The sequence below is a fragment of the Microcaecilia unicolor genome, chromosome 7 (genome assembly GCF_901765095.1).
Source record: "Microcaecilia unicolor chromosome 7, aMicUni1.1, whole genome shotgun sequence".
Lineage (NCBI taxonomy): Eukaryota > Metazoa > Chordata > Amphibia > Gymnophiona > Siphonopidae > Microcaecilia > Microcaecilia unicolor.
The window spans coordinates 175,920-200,436 of NC_044037.1; the positions used below are offsets into that span (position 1 = coordinate 175,920).

At 48.6% G+C, this 24,517-nt stretch overlaps 1 protein-coding gene across 2 annotated transcripts in view; it reads right to left on the bottom strand.

The window, feature by feature from the left end:
- Positions 1-24,517, bottom strand: part of GCNA (germ cell nuclear acidic peptidase) — a 194,587-nt gene that overhangs the window by 87,349 nt on the left and 82,721 nt on the right. For both annotated transcript variants that reach the window (XM_030208832.1, XM_030208833.1), the window contains exon 5: positions 21,233-21,296. In XM_030208832.1, coding sequence (XP_030064692.1) covers positions 21,233-21,296 — 64 coding nt within the window. The remainder of the gene's footprint in view (positions 1-21,232; positions 21,297-24,517) is intronic.

A 24,517-nucleotide genomic window follows, 5' to 3' on the forward strand; every position in this document is an offset into this window, starting at 1 on the left:
TTTGAAAGAGTAACACCTCTTCGTGGAATCTTTCCTTGAAGCAAGCAAGACTTGGGAGACACCCTCTGAAAGACCCAAGAAGGCAGTTTCTAAGCTCTCAACATCCAGGCCATGAGAGCCAGAGACTGGAGGTTGGGATGTAGAAGCGACCCCTCATTCTGGGTGATGAGGGTCGGAAAACACTCCAATCTCCATGGTTCTTCGGAGGACAACTTCAGAAGAAGAGAGAATCAAATCTGACGCGGCCAGAAGGGTGCAGTCAGGATCATTGTTCCGCGGTCTTGCTTGAGTTACAGTAAAGTCTTTCCTACTAGAGATATGGGAGGATACGCATACAGAAGGCCTGTCCCCCAATGTAGGACAAAAGCATCTGACGCTAGTCTGTTGTGGGCCTGAAGCCTGGAACAGAACTGAGGGACCTTGTGATTGATCTGAGTGGCAAAAAGATCCACCGAGGGGGTGCCCCACTCTCGAAAGATCTTGCGGACTACGCCCATGTTCAGTGACCACTCGTGAGGTTGCTTTTTTTCCTGCTCAACCTGTCGGCCAGACTGTTGTTTACTCCTGCCAGATAAGTGGCTTCGAGAAACATGCCGTGATTGCGAGCCCAATGCCACATCTGGTCGGCTTCCCGACACAGAGGGCGAGATCCAGTGTCCCCCCTGCTTGTTGGTATAAAACATGGAAACCTGATTGTCTGTCTGAACTAAGATTACTCGGTTGGACAGCCGATTCCCAAAAGCCTTTAAAGCGTTCCAGATCGCTCTTAATTCCAGGAGGTTGATCTGTAGACCTTTTTCCTGAAAGGACCAGGCTCCCTGAGTGTGGAGCCCATCTACATGAGCTCCCCAACCCAGGAGAGATGCATCCATCGTCAGCACTTTTCATGGCTCAGGAACTTGGAATGGTCGCCCCAACATCAAATTGGATTGAATCGTCCGCCACTGAAGAGAATTCCGAAAAAAAGCGGTGGACAGCTGGATTACATTCTCTAGATCGCCCGCAGCTTGAAACTACTGGGAAGCTAGGGTCCATTGAGCTGATCTCATATGTAGACGTGCCATGGGCGTTACATGAACTGTGGAGGCCATGTGCCCCTGAAGTCACAACATCTGCCGAGCTGTGACCTGCCGAACCATGGACAGAAGGTTGACTGCCCTGCTTCAGGGAGATAAGCTCAAGCTGTCTGAGTGTTCAGCAGAGCTCCAATGAATTCCAATTTTGGACTGGGGTGAGATGGGACTTGGGATAATTTATGATGAACCCCAGTAGCTCCAGCACCTGAATAGTCATTCACATGGACTCCAGAGCACCTTCCTTTGAGGTGCTCTTCACCAGCCAATCGTCGAGATAAGGAAACACATTTATTTTTGTTACATTTGTATCCCACATTTTCCCTCCTATTTGCAGGCTCAATGTGGCTTACATAGCACCGGAGAGATGTTTACAGGCTCCGGGGTAAACAAATACAAAGAGACGTTGTGGTACTACTACTACTTATCATTTCTAAAGCGTGTTTGGGCCAGCAACCCGGCACTCTTCCCATAAAAATTCCCTCAACTGGTTTCTTAGACCCTCCGACTTGATAAGTACCAAAAAACAACTATACAAGAGAAGCTTTCCACATTTACCAACATTTTTATTCTTACCCAAGAACATGAAAAATAAGAAATAATAGAAAGTTAGGAGTAGCACATAAGAAACACCTCTTCGCTGGGCTCGCTGATCTCATCTCATGGTTTCCAATATCATCTTTATGCTAACGACACCCAGCTTTCTCTCCCCACACCAGACATCACTGCGGAATCCCAGGCCAAAGTATCGGCCTGCTTATCTGACATTGCTGCCTGGATGTCCAATCGCCACCTGAAACTGAACATGGCAAGACCGAGCTCATTGTCTTTCCACCCAAACCTACTTCTCCTCTCCTTCCACTCTCTATTTCAGTCGATAACACAGTCACCCTCCCCATCTCATCTGCCTGCAACCTCGGAGTCATCTTTGACTCCTCCTGCTCCTTCTCTGCCCATATCCAGCAGACAGCCAAGACCTGTCGCTTCTTTCTCTGTAACATCAGCAAAATTCACCCTTTCCTCTCTGAGCACACCACCCAAACTCTCATCCACTCTCTCATTACCTCTCACCTTGACTACTGCAACCTACTCCTCACTGGCCTCCCACTTAACCATCTATCCCCAGGGCCGGTCTTAAGGTGAGGCGACCGAGGCGGCTGCATAGGGCCCCGCGCGCCTCAGGTCGCCCCGCTCGCCTGAGCTCCAGTCCGTCCTTCCGTCCTCCCTCCCTCCCAACGAATCCGATGCGCGGCGGTGGCGGCGACAGCGGCGTGGTGGGGGCGGTCCGCCCCCCCCAATGTCAGCGGGGGGGGGGGGGGGGGTGCTCCTGTCACTCCTGCCTTTAAAAACGCAATTTGGCAGCGCCGAAGACAGTGACAGGCAGTGCCTCGCGTCTGCCCGCCCTCCTACTAAAATCTGTTGGACGTCATTGGGCCTCCCACATTGAGTCCCGCCCTCCTCTGAGGTAACTTCCAATTACCGCGAGGGCGAGCGGGACTCAATGTGGGGAAGGCCCGAACAACATCGGAGAGATTTTTAGTAGCAGGGCAGACCGAAGTGCTGCCTGTCACTGTCTCTCCGACGCTTCCAAATTGTTTTTTTAAAGGCGGAGAGGGACTCAGATGTGAGAAGGGTGGGGGTTCTCAAATGGGGAGGTGGAGAGGGGGATCACGGATGGGAGAAGGGGGGTGGGGTTGGGGAGGGGATTCTCGGATGGGAGAAGAGGACAGGTGGGGAGGGGACTGGGGTTCTTGAATGGGATAAGGGGACTGAGGTGGGAGGGGTATTCACGGCTGGGAGAAGGGGGTGGGGAGGGGGTTATTGGATGGTTGAAGGGGACTGGGGTTGGGGAGGGGATTCTCGGATGGGAGAAGAGGACAGGTGGGGAGGGGACTGGGTTCTTGAATGGGATAAAGGGACTGAGGTGGAAGGGGTATTCATGGATGGGAGAAGGGGGCGGGGAGGGGGTTCTTGGATGGTTGAAGGGGACGGGTGGGGAGGGGAGGGGACTGGGGTTCTTGGATGGGAGAAGGGGACTGTCACTGGGGTCTGAGAAGGGGCCATATGGGGCCTGGGGCTGGTTGGAAAATGGGGCATGCGTGGGTCAGGTGGGAGAATGGTTCTGAAAAGGGGGCCCTAATACAAGGCATGTGGATGAAGGGGGCTGGAACTGGGGACGGGGGCTGAAAAGGGGACAGGGAGAAGTGGCTGGGGGGCTGAAGCTCGGGACTGGTGGGATAGTGGGGCTGGAACTGGGGGGCTGAAAAAAGGGGCGGAGAGAGGGGCAGATCCTGGATGGGGGAGCGAGAGGGAGGGCAAACCCTGGATGGATGGCAAAGGGAGGGCAAATGGTGGATTGAAGGGGCAGAGAGAGAGAGGGCAGACAGTGGATGGAAGGGATAGAAAGGGGAGAGAGAGGGCAGACAGGGGCAGATGGTGGATGGATCATGGAAGGGGCAGAGATAGAGGGCAGATGTGGATGAAAGGCACAGGGAGAGAGGGCAGACATTGGATGGAGGGGACAGCAGAGAGGGCAGACACTGGATGGCAGAGAGAGACCGAAGACAGGTGCTGGATGGAAGGAAGACAGTGAAAAGAAGATGAGGAAAGGAGAAACCTGAGACAACAAACTGTAAATAAAATATATTTTTTTTATTTTTTTGCTTTAGGATAAAGTAGTATTGTAGATGTGTTAATAAATGTTTATAATATAGAACATGTAAACAAGGTAATCTTTTGATTGGACTAATTTAATACATTTTGTCTAACTTTTGGAGAACAAAACCCCCTTCCTCAGGTCAGGATAGGATACTGTAACAGTACTATACTATATTGACCTGAGGAAGGATGTTTTGGCCTCTGAAAGCTAAGTCTATTAGTCCAATAAAATGGTATTATTTTATTTTCTATATTTGTTTTATTTCTATTTGTTAATTTGTAAAGTGGTGATTGGTATTTGTTAGGTTTTTTTTCAAATTTACATCTGCTGTCTTTATATTTTGCACAGTACTAGGGGACATTTTCTGTTTCTGTGGTGTTGCATTGTATGCAGAGTCTGGCATCTTGGGGGTTCAGTTTAATTTTGTCTAAATAGAAAGTTTTAATATTACTACTTATTCTATAGTGGATTAGGGTGTATCTGTGTTTGTGAAAAAGACATGGCTTTCACTTGGCATTGACTGTGCAGGATCGACGACGATCTGTACTATTCTGTCTGGTTTCATTTTACAATAGGTGAATTGATGCTCTAGTGCTCACTGTAGTGTTTTAAGATGTTTTCCTTTTCTTGTGTGATTTAGTAGAAATGACTGCTTATGGTATGGTAGAATTGCTCTATAGGTCCTGAGTGTTTTGTATTCTCGGCATACCTAGTACTGGATTTTGGAGGGGATGTTAAAAAATGACTGGGAGGGAGGGAGGGGGGCCTTGGAGCTGGGAGGGAGGGAGGCCCTGGAGCTGGGGGCCTTGGAGCTTGGAGGGAGCGGTCTGGGAGCTTGGAGGGAGGGGTGGCCGGCCCTGGAGCTAGGGAGGGGGCGGAGCTAGGGGGCGGGGCTAGGGGTGGGGCCCCATCAAATTGGTCTGCATAGGGCCCCGCACTTGCTAAGACCGGCCCTGTCTATCCCCCCCTTCAATCCGTTCAGAACTCTGCTGAGCGTCTTATCTTCCGCCTAGACCGATATGCTCATATTACCCCTCTCCTCAAGTCACTTCACTGGCTTCCGATCAGGTACCGCATACAGTTCAAGCTTCTCCTACTAACTTACAAATGCACTCAATCTGCAGCCCCTCACTACCTCTCTACCCTCATCTCCCCTTACGCTCCTACCCGTAACCTCTGCTCACAGGACAAATCCCTCCTCTCAGTACCCTTCTCCACCACCGCCAACTCCAGATTCCGCCCTTTCTGCCTCGCCTCACCCTATGCTTGGAATAAACTCCCTGAGCCCATACGCCAAGCCCCCTCCCTACCCATCTTCAAATCCTTGCTCAAAGCCCACCTCTTCAATGTCGCTTTCGGCACCTAACCATTGTACCTCTATCCAGGAAATCTAGACTGCCTCAATCTTGATTGACTGCACTTTTTATCCTTTAGATTGTAAGCTCCTTTGAGAAGGGACTGTCCTTCTTTGTTAATTGTACAGCACTGCGCAACCCTGGTAGCGCTTTAGAAATGTTAAATAGTAGTAGTAGTGAGGGAACATAACAAAAAAAGGGGAAGCCATGGAAATGGTTGCATATTCCTTAGTCTATTGAGATAGACTGAGGAAGATTTTCATCAACACCCTTTGTCTTCCAGACCAGGCAGTAATATAGGCTGTAGTCTTTGCTTAAAGCCCACCTCTTCAATGCTGCGTTCGGCACCTAACCCTTACCGTTCAGTGAATCCAGACTGCCCCAATTTGACTGCCCCTATCGGACCGACCGTTCACTTGTCTATTACATTGTAAGCTCTTTGAGCAGGGACTGTCTCTCTTTGTTAAATTGTACAGCGCTGCGTAACCCTAGTAGCACTCTAGAAATGTTAAGTAGTAGTAGTAGTAGTAGTACAAAGAACTGGTTCTCAGGAACACATCATACAGGATATGCCATTTGTTCTTACAATTGCCCAAAAGGCACATAAAAATATATATTGCATTTCCTTAAAAGTTTACATCTCCAGCACATCCTCAAATAAAAGCAATCTGTATCTCACTTCAAAGGATTCAGAATTCTTTCCCACGACCCTACTGCAATTATGCCATTCTCCAATCCTGTCCTGAATTGCAGGATTTTCTGTTTCTCTCTGCTCTGCCATGTACTCCGCCCCCTGAAACATGGAAGTAATTCTGTCACCTAAAAGTCTCCAGAGGCTAATAAACACACTCATGTAAACAGTGAATGGCAAGGGTTCATTGTCTTGCCTGCTCAAAGGAAAGTAGAGAGGAGGTGGGGTACTTGCTCCACACCTGGCCTGCTCAATATCATTGAAATCTACAGAAAAAAAGAAGTTTCCACTTATCTGTATATGCCAAAGCTCTAAGGAGACCATGTATTAGTATCTGTCCTGGGTGGGTCTTCTTAGGGGGAAGAGCACTTAAAGAAACTCAGGTGGTATAGTCCAGGGTGAATGAGTGCCACTGAGAGATTGGGTTTTGGTGGGAGAAATCAGTCCTTTTGTGGTGGCTGCAGAGGTGACCAAGATTCAGGAGTTGGGGGGGGGGGGGGGGGGGGGGGGGGGCAAGAGCTCCTTGTGGATGTGAGGCCTTGGAGGCTCACTCTTTGGTTATTCCCATAGGTGGGTCCTTGAATTTGTTTGTGACAGTTATGCCTTTTGAGTTTGCCCACCCTCTCTCCGATATGTACCTGTCATTCTGAAGTGGCAGCAATTCAGAGCACCTTGGACAGACTAATAAGCCTGCAGGTGGTCATACAAGTACCTTCCTGTTCCCCTCTGCTCCAAGGAATTTCATCTATTTCATGGTCCTCAAGAAAGGTTCTTTTCACCCCATTCTCAATCTCAAAGGGGTGAATCAAGCCCTACAGGTCCAGAATTTTCATATGGAGACTCTGAAATCCATAACAGTGGCAGTTCGGCAGGGAGAATTTTTAACATCCCTAGATCTGATGGAGGTCTAATTACATATTTACATAAGGAAAGAACGTTGTTCTCTCAGATTTGCATTACTGGGACAGCATTTTAACTTTGGTCCTTGTCCAGATTTGCCACAACTCCAAGGACATTTTCCAAGATGATGGTAATTGTCACAACAGCATTACATGTGGAAGGAATATTGACGCACAACTGGCTTATTTGAGCAAAATCATTCAAGGAGAGTGAGAAGCCACAAATCAGGTGATTCAGGTTCTCCAGGAACTTGGTTGGGTAATCAACGTGGCCAAAAGTAAGTTATTTACAATTTTTGATATACCACTATTCTAGTAAAGTAAACTAATTAAAGCAGTTTATAAGTGGTTCAGTTCCAAAGAACAAACATATAAGTACTTGATTTCTAACTCCTGGACTCTCTGGGAGCAATTTCAACACCAGACAGGGGAAAATATTTCTGCTGGAAGACCAAGTCAAGAAGCTACAACAAGTCAGACTTCAGTAGCAGTTCAAAGCTGACTGCTTGGAACTACTTTCAGGTGCTGGGTTCCATGGTGACAATGCTGGAGTTAGTGCCATAGCTCCACTGGTAATCTTGGTCTCATAACTTGTCACCGATATTGCCACTCACCCTGAAAGCAAAAACACTAATTGTGCACCTTCAGCTTGAAATGAAGAATGGAATTAAGTCCCTAGAATGGACGATAATGAACATGGATGACATTCTCAGAGTGGGCGGGGAGTACATTGTCAAGGTGAATTGCCCAGGGACAGTGATTGACAGTGGAAACAACCTGGTCACCTCAAAGTGAAAACCATTCATCTAGCATTGCTGATGTGTCAGTCTCTTTCTCTGGGCAAGGTGATGCGATTCTATCAGACAATGCAACAGTGGTGGCATATGTCGGTCATCAAAGAGGAGCAAGAAGCCAACAAGTAGCCAAGAGATTGACATGGTAATGTGTGGGGTGGGATGTCAACTTCTCATCCTGTCAGCATCTCATTTAACAGGAGTGGAAAACCGTTAAAAGTGGGAATTTCTCAATGGAAGTGCCCTGGATTTGGGCAAATGGAGTCTGACTGAGGAAGTGTTTGACAGCACAGTGCAATGTTGGCCTTCTAGAACTCAAAAGTGCCCAGGTTTTTCAACTGCAGGAGGAAGTGGCATTGGGAGGGGATAGATTCACTGGTTCAACCGTGGCCCAGGCTAGATCTCCTATATTTCTTCCTCCCATGGCCCTTGTTGGGCAGGGTTAGTCCGAAACTAGAGAGTTATCAGCTTTTAGTGGTGCTTGGTAGCTCTAGAGTGGCCCAAAGAGACCATGGTGTGGAGACTGTTGGTAGAGTGTTCTTTTTCTGCTTTTCAACAGGGGACTTCTTTTAGTTTGAGGCTTGATTCTGATGCAGGGTGCAACTCAATTTGCCTTTCAGCATGGCTATTGAAAGGGCAAGGTTGTGCAAGAGAGATTATTCTTAACTCTTCACTTCCCAAGTTGTAAAAGCCTGAAGTATAAATCAATATACGCATCAGGTTTCTCTTACATATGCACACAGCTCTGGAATTCTCTACCAAAACACCTGAAATCTATGATTAATCATCTAGAATTCCGAAAAAAACCTAAAAACTCACCTATTAGAGAAGGCATACCCCACAGTATCTGACAAACACCGAATAATGAAATATGGTATTTTAATCAGGAAACAGACAGTTTTCAACCCCAACGCATGATCACACCCTAACATTTTGTTTGAATCACCCTAATCTATTTACCGATACTACTTTACTGACCGGCCTCCCACGTAGCCATCTATCTCCCCTTCAGTCCATCCAGAACTCTGCCGCACGTCTTATCTTCCGCCTTAACAGATATACTCATGTCACCCCTCTCCTCAAGTCACTTCACGGCTCCCAATCGGATACCGCATACGTTCAAGCTTCTCTTACTCACCTACAAATGCACTCGATCTGCGGCCCCTCCGTACCTCTCTACCCTCATCTCCCCTTACGTCCCTACCCGTAACCTCCGCTCTCAAGACAAATCCCTCCTTTCAGTACCCTTCTCCACCACCTCCAACTCCAGGCTCCGCCCCTTCTGTCTCGCCTCACCCCACGCCTGGAACAAACTCCCTGAGCCCATACGCCGTGCCCCCTCCCTACCCATCTTCAAATCAATGCTCAAAGCCCACCTCTTCAATATCGCCTTCGGCACCTAACCACTTCACCTCTTCTCATGAAACTTATCTACCCAACTTGACATTTCGTCCTTTAGATTGTAAGCTCTTCCGAGCAGGGACCGTCCTTAATTGTTAATTTGTACAGCGCTGCGTAACCCTAGTAGCGCTCTAGAAATGTTAAGTAGTAGTAGTAGTAGTAGTAGTACTGTACTTGTCACTGTAATAGTACCCCTATACTGTATTTGTTCACACCGGAGTCTGTAACCACCTCTCCGGAACTATGTAAGCCACTTTGAGCCTACTAATAAGTGGGAAAAGGTGGGATACAAATGTAGCAAATAAAATAAAAATAAAATATTAATTCTTAGATATTAGATATTTAGCAGTACTAAAACTGCTTGGTCTAGGCCTTCATAAGCACACCTCCACCAACAAGCGCTACTAGACATACGCAGCGCTGTACACTTGAACATGAAGAGATAGTCCCTGCTCTATAGAGCTTACAATCTAATTAGGACAGACAGAACAAACAAGAGATAAGTAAATATTAAAGTGAGGATGATAAAATAAGGGTTCTGAACAAGTGAATAAGGGTTAGGAGTTAAAAGAACGCATCAAAAAGGTGGGCTTTTAGCTTAGATTTGAAGACGGCCAGAGATGGAGCTTGATGTACCGGCTCAGGAAGTCTATTCCAGGCACATGGTGCAGCAAGATAAAAGGAATGGAGTCTGGAGTTAGCAGTGGAGGAGAAGGGTGCAGATAAGAGAGATTTACCCAGTGAACGGAGTTCCCGGGGAGGAATGTAGGGAGAGATGAGAGTGAAGAGGTACTGAGGAGCTGCAGAGTGAATACACTTATAGGTCAATAAGAGGAGTTTGAATGGATAGGAAGCCAGTGAAGTGACTTGAGGAGAGGGCTAATATGAGCATAACGACACTGGCGGAATATTAGTCGTGCAGCAGAATTTTGAACAGATTGAAGAGGAGAGAGATGGCTAAGTGGGAGACCTGTAAGAAGCAAGTTGCAATAGTCTTAAGCGAGAGGTGATAAGAGCGTGGATGAGGGGTTCTGGTAGTGTGCCAGAAAGGAAAAGGGAGAATTTTGCTGATATTATAGAGAAAGAAACGACAGGTTTTAGCAGTCTGTTGAATATGTGCAGAGAAGGAGAGGGAGGAGTCGAAGATGACCCCAAGGTTCCGAGCTGATGAGACAGGAAGGACGAGAGTGTTATCCATAGAAATAGAGAATGGGGGAAGAGGAGAGGTTGGTTGAGTGAGAAAGATAAGAAGCTCAGTCTTGGTCATGTTTAGTTTCAGATGGCGCTGAGACATCCAGGCAGCAATGTCAGACAGGAAGGCTGATAGGATCATGTGGAAGGTCCACATAAAAGATTTGCTCAGCAGAAGCGTTGTGTAGTATCCATTTCGGTCTTTGGTGGTGTTGTGTCGCAGGGTTCCGACAATTAGTTGGATCGGTAGGATATGGAGGAGTGGCCTAGTGTAGTGTGGTGGACTTTGGTCCTGGGGAACTGAGTTCAATTCCCACTGCAGGCACAGCAGCTCCTTGTGACTCTGGGCAAGTCACTTAACCCTCCATTGCCCCAGGTACAAATAAGTACCTGTATATAATATGTAAGCCACATTGAACCTGCTATGAGTGGAAAAAGCGCGGGGTACAAATGTAACAAAAATAAAAAATAAAATATGCTTTTTTAAACAAGTGAGTTTTTAGTGTTTTTCTGAAGTTTAATGTGATCGTACGTGGTTTTCAGGGCTTTTGCAGTGTGTTCCATAGTTGTGCGCCGATATAAGAAAAGCTGGATGCGTAGGTAGATTTATATTTGAGTCCATTCACTCCCAGTCTGCGTAGAGACGCTGCGACTACAGCTAGGCATTTTGTAAACACTGTGGGCGCAGACGCCAGGCCAAAAAGCAGTACAACGGTACTGAAAGTGCTGTGTTCCGAGCCAAAATCGAAGAAGAAACTTCCTGTGAGCTGGAAGTATCAAGATGTGTGTGTAAGCATCCTTTAAGTCCAGAGAGCATAGCCAATCGTTTTCCTAAATCATGGGAAGAAGGGTGCCTAGGGAAACCATCCTGAACTTTTCTCGGATAAGAAATTTGTTCAGGGCTCTTAGGTCTAGGATGGATGCATCCCACCTGTTTTCTTTTGCACAAAATTATTCAGGGTCGTCAAGTCGCAGGAGGAATGTGAACGATACAGGAGGACCTTGCGAGACTGGAGAATGGGCGTGCAAGTGGCAGATGAAGTTCAATGTTGACAAGTGCAAAGTGATGCATGTGGGTAGAGGAACCCGAATTATAGCTACGTCGTGCAAGGTTCCGCGTTAGGAGTTACGGATCAAGAAAGGGATCTGGGTGTCGTCGTCGATGATACGCTGAAACCTTCTGCTCAGTGTGCTGCTTGCGGCTAGGAAAGCGAATAGAATGTTGGGCTGTTATTAGGAAGGGTATGGAGTCCAGGTGTGCGGATGTTATAATGCCGTTGTATCGCTCCATGGTGCGACCGCACCTGGAGTATTGTGTTCAGTACTGTCTCCGTATCTCAAAAAGATATAGTAGAATTGGAAAAGGTACAGCGAAGGGCGACGAAAATGATAGTGGGGATGGGACGACTTTCCTATGAAGAGAGGCTGAGAAGGCTAGGGCTTTTCAGCTTGGAGAAGAGACGGCTGAGGGGAGATATGATAGAAGTGTATAAAATAATGAGTGGAATGGATCGGGTGGATGTGAAGCGACTGTTCACGCTATCCAAAAATACTAGGACTAGAGGGCATGAGTTGAAGCTACAGTGTGGTAAATTTAAAACGAATCGGAGAAAATTTTTCTTCACCCAACGTGTAATTAGACTCTGGAATTCGTTGCCGGAGAACGTGGTACGGGCGGTTAGCTTGACGGAGTTTAAAAAGGGGTTAGATAGATTCCTAAAGGACAAGTCCATAGACCGCTATTAAATGGAAAAATTCCGCATTTTTAGGTATACTTGTCTGGAATGTTTTACGTTTGGGGAGCGTGCCAGGTGCCCTTGACCTGGATTGGCCACTGTCGGTGACAGGATGCTGGGCTAGATGGACCTTTGGGTCTTTCCCAGTATGGCACTACTTATGTACTTATGTAACCTGGAATAGAATCCCAGCCCTTCTTCCATTGGTGGGACGGGTTCGACCGCTTGGGCCTGTAGAAGGGCGGAGAGTTCCTCTGCAAGTACCTGCTTGTGCTGGGAGCTGCAGGACTGAGCTCCGGGTGGGCAATTTGGAGGCTTGGATTCCAGAATGAGGGTGTATCCTAACCGGACAATTTGAAGAACCCACTGGTCAGAGGTATAAAAGGCCACCTTTGGTGAAAAAACATTAACTTCCCCCCAACCGGCAAGTTGTCCGGTACGGATATGTTTACAGAGGCTATGCTGAACTGGAGCCAGTCAAAGCCCATCTCTTGCTTTTGCAGGGGAGCCACAGTGGCCTTAGGCACATGCTGTTGACGAGAACGAGCACGCTGGGACTGAGCCTGGGCAGGCTGCCGAGAAGCAGGAGTGTACCTACGCCTAGCAAGGAATAGGGAGCACTCCTCTTCCCTCCAAAAAACCTCCTAGATGAGGAGGTTGTAGCAGAAGACGCCCGTCAGGAGAGAGAATGCATACCATCATTGTGCTTCTTGATCTGGCCAACTAGATCCTCTTCTTTCTCACAAAAAAGGTTATTCCCCCGGCAAGGAACATCCGCCATCCGCTGCTGGACCGAATGATCCAGGTCAGAGACACGCAGCCATGAGAGTCTGCACATCACTATACCTTGGGCAGCGATCCTGAATGCTACATCAAAAGTGTCAAAGGTACCACTGGCCAGGAATTTGACACACCTTCTGCTGCCTGACCACCTGGCAAAAAGACTCAGCCTGCTCCGGAGGGAGTGCATCAACCAAGCTGGACAGTTGCCTCACTGAGTTCCGCAAGTGGACGCTCGTGAAGAGCTGGTAAGTCTGGATCTTGGCAGTGAGCGTAGCGGCCTGATACATCTTCCTCCCAAAGAGTCCAAGGTTCTGGATTCTCTACCTGGGGGGCGCCGAGGCATAGTCCCTAGTGCTCTTGGCTCTTTGAGGGCGGAGTCCATCACCATGGAATTTGTGAGGTAGCTGAGACCTCATCAAACCAGGTTCACCGTGGATCTGATATTGGGATTCAGCCTTTTTCAGGATCATGGGATTAGACAGAGGGAACGACCAGTTTCACATAAGGACTTCCCTCAGTACATTATGCAAAGGAGCCATTGCAGCCTCTCCAGGTGGAGAAGGATAATCCAGGAGCTCGAGCATCTTAGCCCTGGGCTCATCCTCAACCTCCATAGGGAAGGGAATAGCTGCAGCCATTTCCCGATCAAAGAAGGTAAAGGATAGACTCTTCGGTGGAGAAAGTCTCCTTTCTGGTGGCTGGGAAGGCTCAGAAGGAATCCCATAGGACTCGTCAGAAGAAAAGTACCTGGGATCTTCCTCTTCCTCCCACGAACGCTCCTCTTCAGTATCGGACAAGACATCCATCAGAGCAGTCCGAAACCGAGCCTGCCTCAATGCAGAGGAGTGACGATCTCGACGGCGGTGCCGAGAAGTCGACACCCGCCTGGACTGCGGTGAAGCTTCCTCCACCGACATCGAAGGGGAGTCAACCTGGGTGGCAGGCGGCACCGAGGTCGGGGACCTCACCACAGGCGAAGGGCCAGATGCTGCTGCAGCAGATGGTATGGAAGGCGCAAGCACGCCCAACACCAAAGCAGACTGGCACAGCAATCCTTCCAGAAGTTCTGGAAGCAGCGCCCTGATGCGCTCGTCAAGAGCCACTGTCAGACAAGGCTGCGGGGTCGGTAAAGGAGCCACTGGCAGAATCTGTCGAGGCTCAGGAGCAGGTACCGGACTGCCAGAAGTCCGACACATCGGCATCTCCTGAATAGATGGGGAGTGATCCTATCGGTGCTGATGCTTCTCCGCTGCCGATTCCCTTGATGCCCCGGAACTCCCGGCACTGTGTGTCGAAGGAGAACGATGACGGTGCTTCTTCGACTTCGCTCGACACCCGTCATTGAGACTCCTCGGTACCGATGAGGATGTGGAATCCTCACGCCTCCTTGGGGCCGGGGTGGCCTGCATAGCAGGAGGCCTCAAGGCAGGTGGAGACCCACTCGATGCCTCACTGCTCCCAGCACAAAGGTAAAATTATGTATAATCATACCTGATAATTTTCTTTCCATTAATCATAGCTGATCAATCCATAGACTGGTGGGTTGTGTCCATCTACCAGCAGGTGGAGATAGAGAGCAAACTTTGCCTCCCTATATGTGGTCATGTGCTGCCGGAAACTCCTCAGTATGTCGATATCAAAGCTCCATCCGCAGGACTCAGCACTTAGAGAATTACACCCACGAAGGGACACTCTGCCCAGCTCACCACCGCCGAAACGGGGGAGGGGAATTAACCCAGCTCATCCCCACACAAGTGGGGGAGGGGAATCCGTCCAGCTCATCCCCGCGGAGCGGGGGAGGGACACCACACCCGCCGATGCGGGGGGATCTGGCTTATCCTGCAACCGCAACCGCGGGAGGAGCTGACTGACCCTAACACCGCTGAAGCGGGAGGGGTACAAAGCTGCCCTACAGCCGCACGAAGCGGGAGGGAGTGCCGGCAGAATTTATGTCTCAATCCAGCCCCGTAAAACGGAGGGGAGAGGAATGCAGCAGCTCACTGTAACACAAAGTCGTCTCAACTCTTGAAGAATCCAAGTGAAAGAAGAACTTGAACACGAAGTCCTCCTGAAGTAACTGAAGGCTAAACTTGAACCTAAAATTCAACCAGAATATAAACAGTACAGATATCTGGGAGGGGCTATGGATTGATCAGCTATGATTAATGGAAAGAAAATTATCAGGTATGATTATACATAATTTTACCTTCCATATCATCAAGCTGATCAATCCATAGACTGGTGGGATGTACCGAAGCAGTACTCACCCAGGGCGGGACATAGAAATCCCTGACCTCAACACTGAAGCTCCAAACCGGGCCTCCGCCCGTGCAGCCACAGTCAAACGGTAATGCTTGGAGAATGTATGAGCCGAAGCCCACGTTGCCGCCTTGCATATCTCTTCCAAGGAGACGGATCCGGCCTCTGCCATCGAGGCCGCCTGAGCTCTCGTGGAGTGAGCCTTCAGCTGGATAGGCGGCACCTTCCCCGCGGCCACATAAGCCGCTGCAATGGCTTCCTGGACCCATCTTGCCACTGTAGGCTTAGCAGCCTGCAGACCCTTACGAGGACCTGCAAACAGGACAAACAGATGATCCGATTTCCGGAAATCATTGGTCACTTCCAAGTAACTGATGATGACTCGTCTCACATCCAGATATTCAAGAGCGGAGTACTCCTCTGGGTAGTCCTCCCTACGAAAGGAAGGGAGACAGAGCTGCTGATTCACATGGAAGCGAGAACCAATCTTGGGCAGGAAGGAAGGCACTGTGCGAATAGTCACTCCTGCCTCAGTGCACTGCAGAAAGGCTCTCGACATGAGAGCGCCTGGAGCTCGGAAACTCTTCTGTCTGAAGTGATAGCCACCAAAAAGACTGCTTTCAACGTCAGGTCTTTCAGAGATGCCCTCGACAAGGGTTCCAAAGGCGGCTTCTGCAATGCTCTTAGCACCAGGTTGAGATTCCACGCAGGCACCACTGAGTGCAGAGGAGGGCGCAGGTGATTAACTCCCTTGAGAAAGCGCACCACATCTGGCTGCGAAGCCAGGGAAGCACCCTTCAGGCGGCCCCTGAAGCAAGCCAGAGCCGCTACCTGGACTTTAAGGGAACTGAGCGACAGGCCTTCTTGCAGGAACGCCAACACTGAAGAAATTGGAGCAGTGAAGGGAGAAAGTGAGCCTGCTTCACACCATGCTGCAAAGATACGCCAAACCCTGGCGTAAGCAGTAGAAGTAGAGCGCTTCCTCGCTCTCCGCATAGTGGCGATGACCTTGTCTGAGAATCCCTTCTTCCTCAGACGCTGCCGCTCAATAGCCAGGCCGTAAGACCAAAGGGAGAGGGATCCTCCATCATCACGGGACCCTGATGTAACAGGCCCTGCTCCACTGACAGCCGCAGAGGATCGTCGACTGAGAGCCTGAACAAGTCCGCATACCAGGGACGTCTGGGCCAATCCGGACCCACCAGGATTACCCTGCCGGGATGCTTTGCCACCCGTCTAGCACCCTGCCCAACATGAGCCAGGGCGGGAACACATAGAGGAGCTCTTGTGTCGGCCACTGTTGGAGAAGAGCATCTACTCCCAGGGATCGAGGGTCCCGTCCTCTGCTGAAAAAAGCGCGGCACTTGGCCATTGGCCGATGACGCCATCAGATCTAGGCTCGGCTGGCCCCAGCGCTTCGTGATGTCCAAGAACGCCTGAGCAGATAGTTGCCACTCTCCGGGCTCCAAGGTATGGCGACTGAGAAAGTCCGCCTTGACATTCATGACTCCGGCAATGTGGGCCGCTGAAAGCTGCTCCAGGTTCGCTTCCGCCCACTGGCAAACACTCATAGCCTCCTTGGCTAGAGGGGCGCTCTGGTACCTCCTGGCGGTTGATATAGGCCACAGCCGTGGCATTGTCCGACAGGACCCGTACAGGCTTCAACACGAGTACCGGGATGAACTCCAATAACACCAAGCGAATGGCTCTGAGTTCCAGGAGGTTGATAGACCACTTGCCTCTGCAGGAGACTAGAGCCCCTGCGCTGTCCTTCCCAAGCAGTGGGCTCCCCAGCCCATCAAAGAGGCGTCTGTCGTGACGACAATCCACTCCGGGGTCACCAGAGGCAATCCTGCAGACAACTTGTCTGTCTGCGTCCACCAGCTCAGCGCCTTGCGCACTGCTGGGTCCACGGGAAGGCGCACAGCATAATCCTCCGACATCGGAGTCCAGCGCAGCAGCAGAGATAGCTGTAGTGGTCTCATATGAGCCCTGGCCCAGGGCACTACTTCCATCGTGGCCGTCATAGAGCCCAACAGCTGCACGTAGTCCCAAGCCCGAATAGGAGAGGCTACTAGGAACTAGTCCACCTGAGCCTGAAGCTTGACAATCCGATTGTCTGGCAGGAACACTCTGCCCACTTGGGTGTCGAATCGAACTCCCAGATACACCAGGGACTGAGTCGGGCGCAGCTGGCTCTTCTTCCAGTTGATGATCCATCCCAGGGAGCTCAAAAGAGCAACTACCCGGTCCATAGCTTTGCCGCACTCTGCATAAGAGGGGGCTCGGATCAACCAGTCGTCCAGATAAGGATGGACTTGTACTCCTTCCTTTAGCAGGAAGGCCGCTATGACCCCCATTACTTTGGAAAAGGTCCGCGGAACAGTAGCCAACCCGAAAGGGAGGGCTCTGAACTGGAAGTGTCGTCTCAGGACTGTAAAACGCAGAAAGCGTTGGAGAGGAGGCCAGATGGGAATATGCAGGTACGCTTCCTTGATGTCCAAGGAAGCCAAGAACTCTCCTGCCTTCACTGCCGCTATAACAGAGCGGAGAGTCTCCATGCGAAAGTGCCTCACTTTCCAGGCCCGATTGACCCCTTTGAGGTCGAGGATAGGCCGGACAGAACCTCCTTTCTTTGGAACCACAAAGTAAATGGAGTAACGTCCCTTGCCAATCTGATTTTTTGGCATCGGAACGACCGCACCCAGGCGGATCAGGTTGTCCAAGGTCTGCTGCACTACCACAGCTTGACCGGAGACTTGCAGGGAGAGAGTACAAACCCGTCTCTTAAGGGTTGGCAGAACTCTAGCTTGTAGCCGTCTCTGATGACTTCCAGCACCCACGCGTCTGAAGTTATAGTGATCCACTCGCCCAGAAACGAGGACAGCCGTCCTCCAATCTGCACTGGGGCGTGGACCAAGGCCCCGTCATTGGGTACGAGACCCTGGGGGAGGACCGGAGGGAGCACCTCCGGGACGGCGGTCTCTGCGAAAGGAATGCTGCTTGGGGGAGAAATTCCTCTTGAAGGAAGAGGGGGCAGAGGAACCCGACTTGCCCGGGCGGTATGGAGGTATGGGGACGAGTACTAACCCGAGCCCTGACCTCTGGTAATTTCTTGCCCTTAGACGTGCCGAGATCGGTCACGATTTTGTCCAGCTCGACCCCAAAGAGCAGCTTGCCTTTAAAAGGCAATCTAGCCAGGCGGGATTTAGAGGCGTGGTCAGCAGACCAATGTTTCAGCCAAAGCCACCGCCGCGCAGAGACTGTCTGAGCCATGCCTTTAGCTGAGGCTCTCCAGACATCATACAGCAAGTCTGCCAAATAGGCTAAGCCCGATTCCAGGGCCGGCCAATCAGCCCTCAAGGAATGATCCGAGGGGGAAGCCCGCTGCACCATAGTCCGGCACGCCCTGGCCACATAGGAGCCGCAAACTGAGGCCTGCAAACTTAAAGCAGCTGCCTCCAAGGACGACCTTAAGGCCGCCTCCAATCTTCTGTCTTGGGCGTCCTTTAGGGCCGTGCCACCTTCCACCGGCAACGCCGTTTTCTTAGTCACCGCAGTGATGAAAGAATCCACGGTAGGCCACAGATAGGCCTCACGTTCACTCACAGCCAAAGGATAGAGGCGGGACATAGCCCTAGCCACTTTAAGGCTCGTTTCCGGGACATCCCATTGAGCCGCAGTTAAGGTGTGCATGGCATCATGCACGTGGAAGGTTCTAGGCGGGCGCTTCGTCCCCAGCATAATGGCAGAGCCAACAGGGGCTGAGGGAGAGACGTCCTCCGGAGAGGAAATCTTCAAAGTGTCCATGGCCTGTAACAACAGGTTGGGCAAATCCTCTGGGCTAAAAAGCCGCGCTGCAGAGGGGTCATCCGCTCCAGCCGAGCGGGGATCTATCTCCTCCAAGGAATCCGCAAAGGATCGTTGGGAGACCTCAGACACGCTGCCCTCATCTACATCGGAGGAGACAAAAGTCCTCCAAGGCCTGGAAATCAACCCGAGGGCGTTTACCTCTGGGAACCTCAACCTCTTTATCAGAAGAGGGAGCAGGGGCAGCGTTTTGCATGAGGAAAGCCTGATGCAGCAGCAAAACAAACTCGGGGGAGAAACCCCCCAGACTGTGCACTTCCGCAGCCTGGGCAACAGCCCTAGACGCACTCTCAACCGGCGCTCGCAATAGCGGGGGAGAGACATGCTGCGCATCCAAAATGGCGTCCGGCGCGAAACTCCGTGAAGGAGCCGCGCGGGAAGAACGGCGCTTAACTTTAGCCGCTTTTGTGCCGTCGCCCAAATTAAGGGCGTTCATGGCATTAATGTCTCCAACCTCAAGGGCGGCCCCGAAGAAGCCGTCCGAGCCGCGTGGCCGGCCAAGATGGCGGAGGCGAGGAGCGGGGGATGGGCGTTTATGGCGGGAAAAAAACCGCCACGCCGGAGGAACGACCGGGACATTCATCGGTCACTAAACTATCACCCATCAAGGGCGAATCAGGTTGTAAAACCCCCGCATCCCCTCTAGAAGCGCTCCAGCGATCCGGGGAGCGACCCTTTGCGCCCTCGCCCTCCGACGCCATTGCCACGAGGAGAAGAATCGGGGAACCCCCTGCCCGCTATAAAAAGGTAAAATTACCTGCTTGCCGCTCCGAGCTGTAACGAACTGGTGTCCCAGTGAGTAGCTGCAATGAACGTTTAAAGAAACGTCGAATTAAACGCCTTTAAAGACGTTTAAAAATATTTTTTTTTTTTTTTTTTTAAACGGAGCCAGCGGGAGGGGGGGGGAAAAGGAGGGACCTGGCACCACCAGGTTTGCACTTGCTCAAAAGAGCCCTCAACCCCAGGCCTCAACAAAACCTAAGGATTAGGCTTGGAGGCCTAGCCAGAGCTGCTGCTGTGTGTGACCACCACCTGCTGAGATAGAGAACATACTGAGGAGTTTCCGGCAGCACATGACCACATATAGGGAGGCAAAAGTTTGCTCTCTATCTCCACCTGCTGGTAGATGGACACAACCCACCAGTCTATGGATTGATCAGCTTGATGATATGGAATTGGTCTTTCAGCAGCCATTACCTCCGCTCCAGATGTCGATGCTTCCCTCGATGTCGACACCGCTGACCTCGGTACCAATGTCAAAGGACCGGACCGAGCCCCAAAAAGCTTTTCTCGTTGGACTTCAAGACGCTTGGGTCCGTTTCTTCATTCGAAGACACAGACTACAAGCAGCTGGGCTATGGTCGGGCCCATGGCACTGGATACACCAGGCGTGGGTATCGGTACCTGAAATGGTCCGGTTGCACATAGTACAAAGTTTGAAGCTGCTGGGTGTCTTTGATGACATGGAAGGTAAAACGGCTTTGGCGAAATCAAAAGACACGATTGTGCCTCGTTAACCGAAAAAAGGGCACAAAAAAGAAAGGGGATAAGCTGGCGTCGAAAAACAAAGGAAAATTGAAAAGGAGAACAAATCTAAAAGACACTACGGGAACTTTTTTTTTAAACTGATAATTGTTAGTAAAATAAAGAAATTATTAGCAACACAAGCAAAAAATTTTGAAGACTCTTTTCCTGGGCTGGAAAGGAGCGGAGATCAAAACCTACTGCACCTCAACGCGGAAAAAAGAAAACTGAGGGAATGTGCTCACGCGACGGGTAGGGAAAATTGGTCCATGCATGTGCGCTGCATACTTGCCAGAAGACTCTGGCAAAACTTTTTTTTATATTTTGCTCGAAAAATGCCGATTCCTGGGCCGACGCGGACGTCAACCCACATGCGAGAACAAGCAGCCTGCTTGTCCTCGGAGAAAGATTCTTTTTCGTTTCCTAAGTCTATATTTTTTTTCTATGTTCAGAGAATAGCAATTATATGCAGGTAGTACAAACCCCACCCTCTGACTCAGTAGCGTAGGGCCACCTGCTGTAAGGTGGTCCAATTTCAGCTTTGGTGAGAGAATGAACCTATGGAAACCAAGCCATGTACCACCCACTCCTTCACGTGCTCTTTCTAAAAAGTTAAATGCCGACAGTAGATTTCCTTAATGTTGTCACTTCAGTTTTAAGTCAAATGTGATCATATTACGATAACTATTGCCAAGTGGTTTGGTACAGCATTCTGGAAAGTTCTTGAGTTTTGCTTACACTGCTGTGGTCATATCTCCTTTGGATAATAATGTCACTATATTTGTGAGGACTCCCAATTATCCATGGAAAATTCTAACTGGCTGCAATTCACAACCATTTATTTCAAAATTATTTCATATAGTAATGATTCTGTAAATTCATCATTTAACTAAATCTCTTTAGGTTATGAACCATTAGTGTTAAAATTTAATAAGACACTTGGGTCTATACTATCTTGTATTATTTAAATCTCTTGTTTTTTTTATTTTTAACCCACCTGTTATTTTGTTGTGTCTGAAGTGGAACTGCTGTAGTCTTAGGAAGCTTCAACTGGGATAAAACTAGAACAGAAGAGAAACAAAGTAAGGAGATAAATGTTGCATTACTAAAACTATACCTGGAACCTAGTATAAGGCTACAACACACAAACATATAAATTCCAACTAAATATACACTGCTAGTATTCAGCAGCACTTACTGCCTCTTTCACCAAACCACGCTAGTGATTCCCGTGTGGCAATGCTGACGAAGCCCATAGACTGTCGGCATTACTGCACCAGGAATTGCTAGCATGGTTTGTTAAAAGAAGCCCTTAATTGGTTAGCAGTACTGGATCGGGAGAGTCAGCGGCACTATAGGGACAATGCTGCTAAATTTCCATACAGATCACATCAGCATTACCTGACAGTGTCAGAATGGTCTGCAAGTAGAGCGAGGCAGTCCCCAGAGTTATCTGGTTCGTGTCAATATTCAGTCTGCTAACCGGATATCGATGTCAGAGAAAAATTCACTTCTATTCAGCCATAAACTGCTACAGAAAGATTTCTTTAGCAAAAATTTCTCAGCACTGAGACAAATAACCATACAAATTCTTTGCTACTCAAGCACATACAGAAAAAAAATAATAGATGCTTACTACACTACCTACCTTACAGGAAATGTTATATATCTATGAAATGGAACTAAATACATGGAATGTTTTTCAGATAAATATTAGCTATGCAGGAGTGTGGCACATCAGTAATTCCTAATTATCTTCACGTGCACAAGTAATGTTTGCTCAGAAGTGCAAAATGCAGCAATTAAGCTTCTATTTACTAAGAAAAGATATGACCATGTCACCCAGTTTTTGTCCGAGCCGTCCTTTCAGAAATGTAAGGGCACCCTCTAGACTTACTTTTCTCAAACTTTTCCATCAATGGACCCAGGCTGATCATACAGTGAGCATACACAGTCCAGTACCCTCATGTTTCCCTAGGAATCAAAGCTGTACTACTTACCTGAAAGTGATGGTTTTTTTTTTTTTGTTTTTATCTCGTCCTTATATTGGTTGTCTGCTTTACTTACCTCCTCAGATTTGATTATATATTTTTGTAAACTGCTTAGACATTTCTTTTTTATTGATCTGTGGTATAACAAATAATACATTTGAAAAGTGACATAACATACATGTGCAGCAGTATAATTGATTTGTTACAAAGGTTATTAGAAGTTCACTAAACTGGCATAAACTGTTTAGAGAAACAAAAAAGCAACACTGGGCCTTCAGGATTGAGATGATCAAAGTTTCTTGTTTATTAATTGACGGATAGACCCTCAAAACATTGATGCCCCTCCAGAATGTGCCAATGTCTGTGTAGAATCTTTTTGATATCCTTTGAAAGATGAGAAAATCTCATACTGCATACAATATCCGGCCTTCTTCTTTCTTCATTTCTTGTTAGTAGGTCATCCCTATTGACGATCATTGCTCTTCTGACTCCTTTGTGTATACATTTCTCGGGGTACCCTCTCACGAAATCTTTGGGCCATGGGTGCCACTTGATTTTCAAAATCAGTGTAATCACTGCATAATTTTCTTAGTCTCAAAAATTGGGATGCTGGGAGGTTTTCCTTGAGATGTCTATTGTGATGACTGAAAATGAAGATAGTGATTCTTATCAGTTGGTTTTTTGTAAATGGTGGTGTTAAACCTATAAGTACCTTTCTTGATAAGTATGTCCAAAAACGGGATCTCATTAGAGTTATGATGCATGGTAAATTTGAGATTTGGATCTAGTCTATTGATCCAATCATGGAATTCCTCCAATCTCTCGATGGTACCTTTCCATAACACAAGGATGTCGTCAATATATCTTTTCCAAAGTCGCACTTCATCTTGGTATGGATGCGTTTCCAGATGTAGATACTCAAAAAAGGCCACATATAGAATAGCAATATCGGGGGCCATACTTGCCCCCATCGCAGTGCCTTTAATTTGTATGAAGAATTTTCCTTGAAAGCTGAAGTAGTTCTCCTGTAATGCTATAGAAGCCAGCTGGACTATAAAAGTGGCGGGAACTCTGTTGTTCTGGTCTCTTATCATTAAGGACATCAGTGATGATTTGAAGAGCTTGTGGTTGAGGAATGTTAGTGTATAACGATTCAAGGTCAAAAGTAACAAGAATGATATCAGTCAAATCTCCATCAAATTCCTGCAGCAAGTTAATTGGATGTGCTGAGTCCCTGATATATAATTTGACCTGTGGAATCATTGGTCTCAAGAAGGAGTCCACAAACATGGAGAGTGGTTCGAGAATAGAACCTATTCCCGATACTATAGGTCTTCCTGGAGGATTCATTAGCGTCGTGTGAATCTTGGGTAAAATATAGATGACTGGAATAACAGGATGCTTAACTGTGAGGAAGTCCTTTTCTTTCAGTGTAAGAAATCCTGCATCGAAGCCAAAATTGACCCAAAAGTTAATCTCCTTCCTCAATTCCTCCGTGGGGTCATTCTCCAATAGTTGGTAAAATTCCTCATTGGACAGCTGTCTATTGATCTCCGCAATGTAATCAATGGTGTTCATAATTACAATTCCTCCACCCTTGTCCGCAGGTTTGATGGTGATCTCGAAGTTGTCTCTTAGATTCTTGAGTGCCTTGTTTTCTTCCTTGGAGAGGTTATAAAACCTCCTGTCTTCTTTTCCAACTTGGCTGTATTATTTTGTATGCTGTTTTACCCTCTCTTTTGTGTCTGTATAAACTGTTTAGAAGCAGTTACATGAGAGTAAAGTAGAATTATGCTTACCATAACCAATTTATAGCACATACCTTTTGCCAGTTTGTAATTTCTTGCTGGTACCTCTTGATATTGCACAAAATTCCCCAACAACTATCCCAATAAATTTAGGATAGTAAAAGACACTAGTTGGATATTAAGTGCCAGACAAGAGAGAGTAGTGGATGCTTGGAATGCCCTCCCGCGGGAGGTGGTGGAAATGAAAACGGTAACGGAATTCAAACATGCGTGGGATAAACAAAGGAATCCTGTTCAGAAGGAATAGATCCTCAGGAGCTTAGCCAAGATTGGGTGGCAGAGCCGGTGGTGGGAGGCGGGGCTGGTGGTTGGAAGGCGGGGATAGTGCTGGGCAGACTTATACGGTTTGTGCCAGAGCCGGTGGTGGGAGGCGGGACTGGTGGTTGGGAGGCGGGGATAGTGCTGGGCAGACATACGGTCTGTGCCTTGAAGAGGACAGGTACAGGTCGAGGTAGGGTATACAGAAAAAGTTTCACATATGAG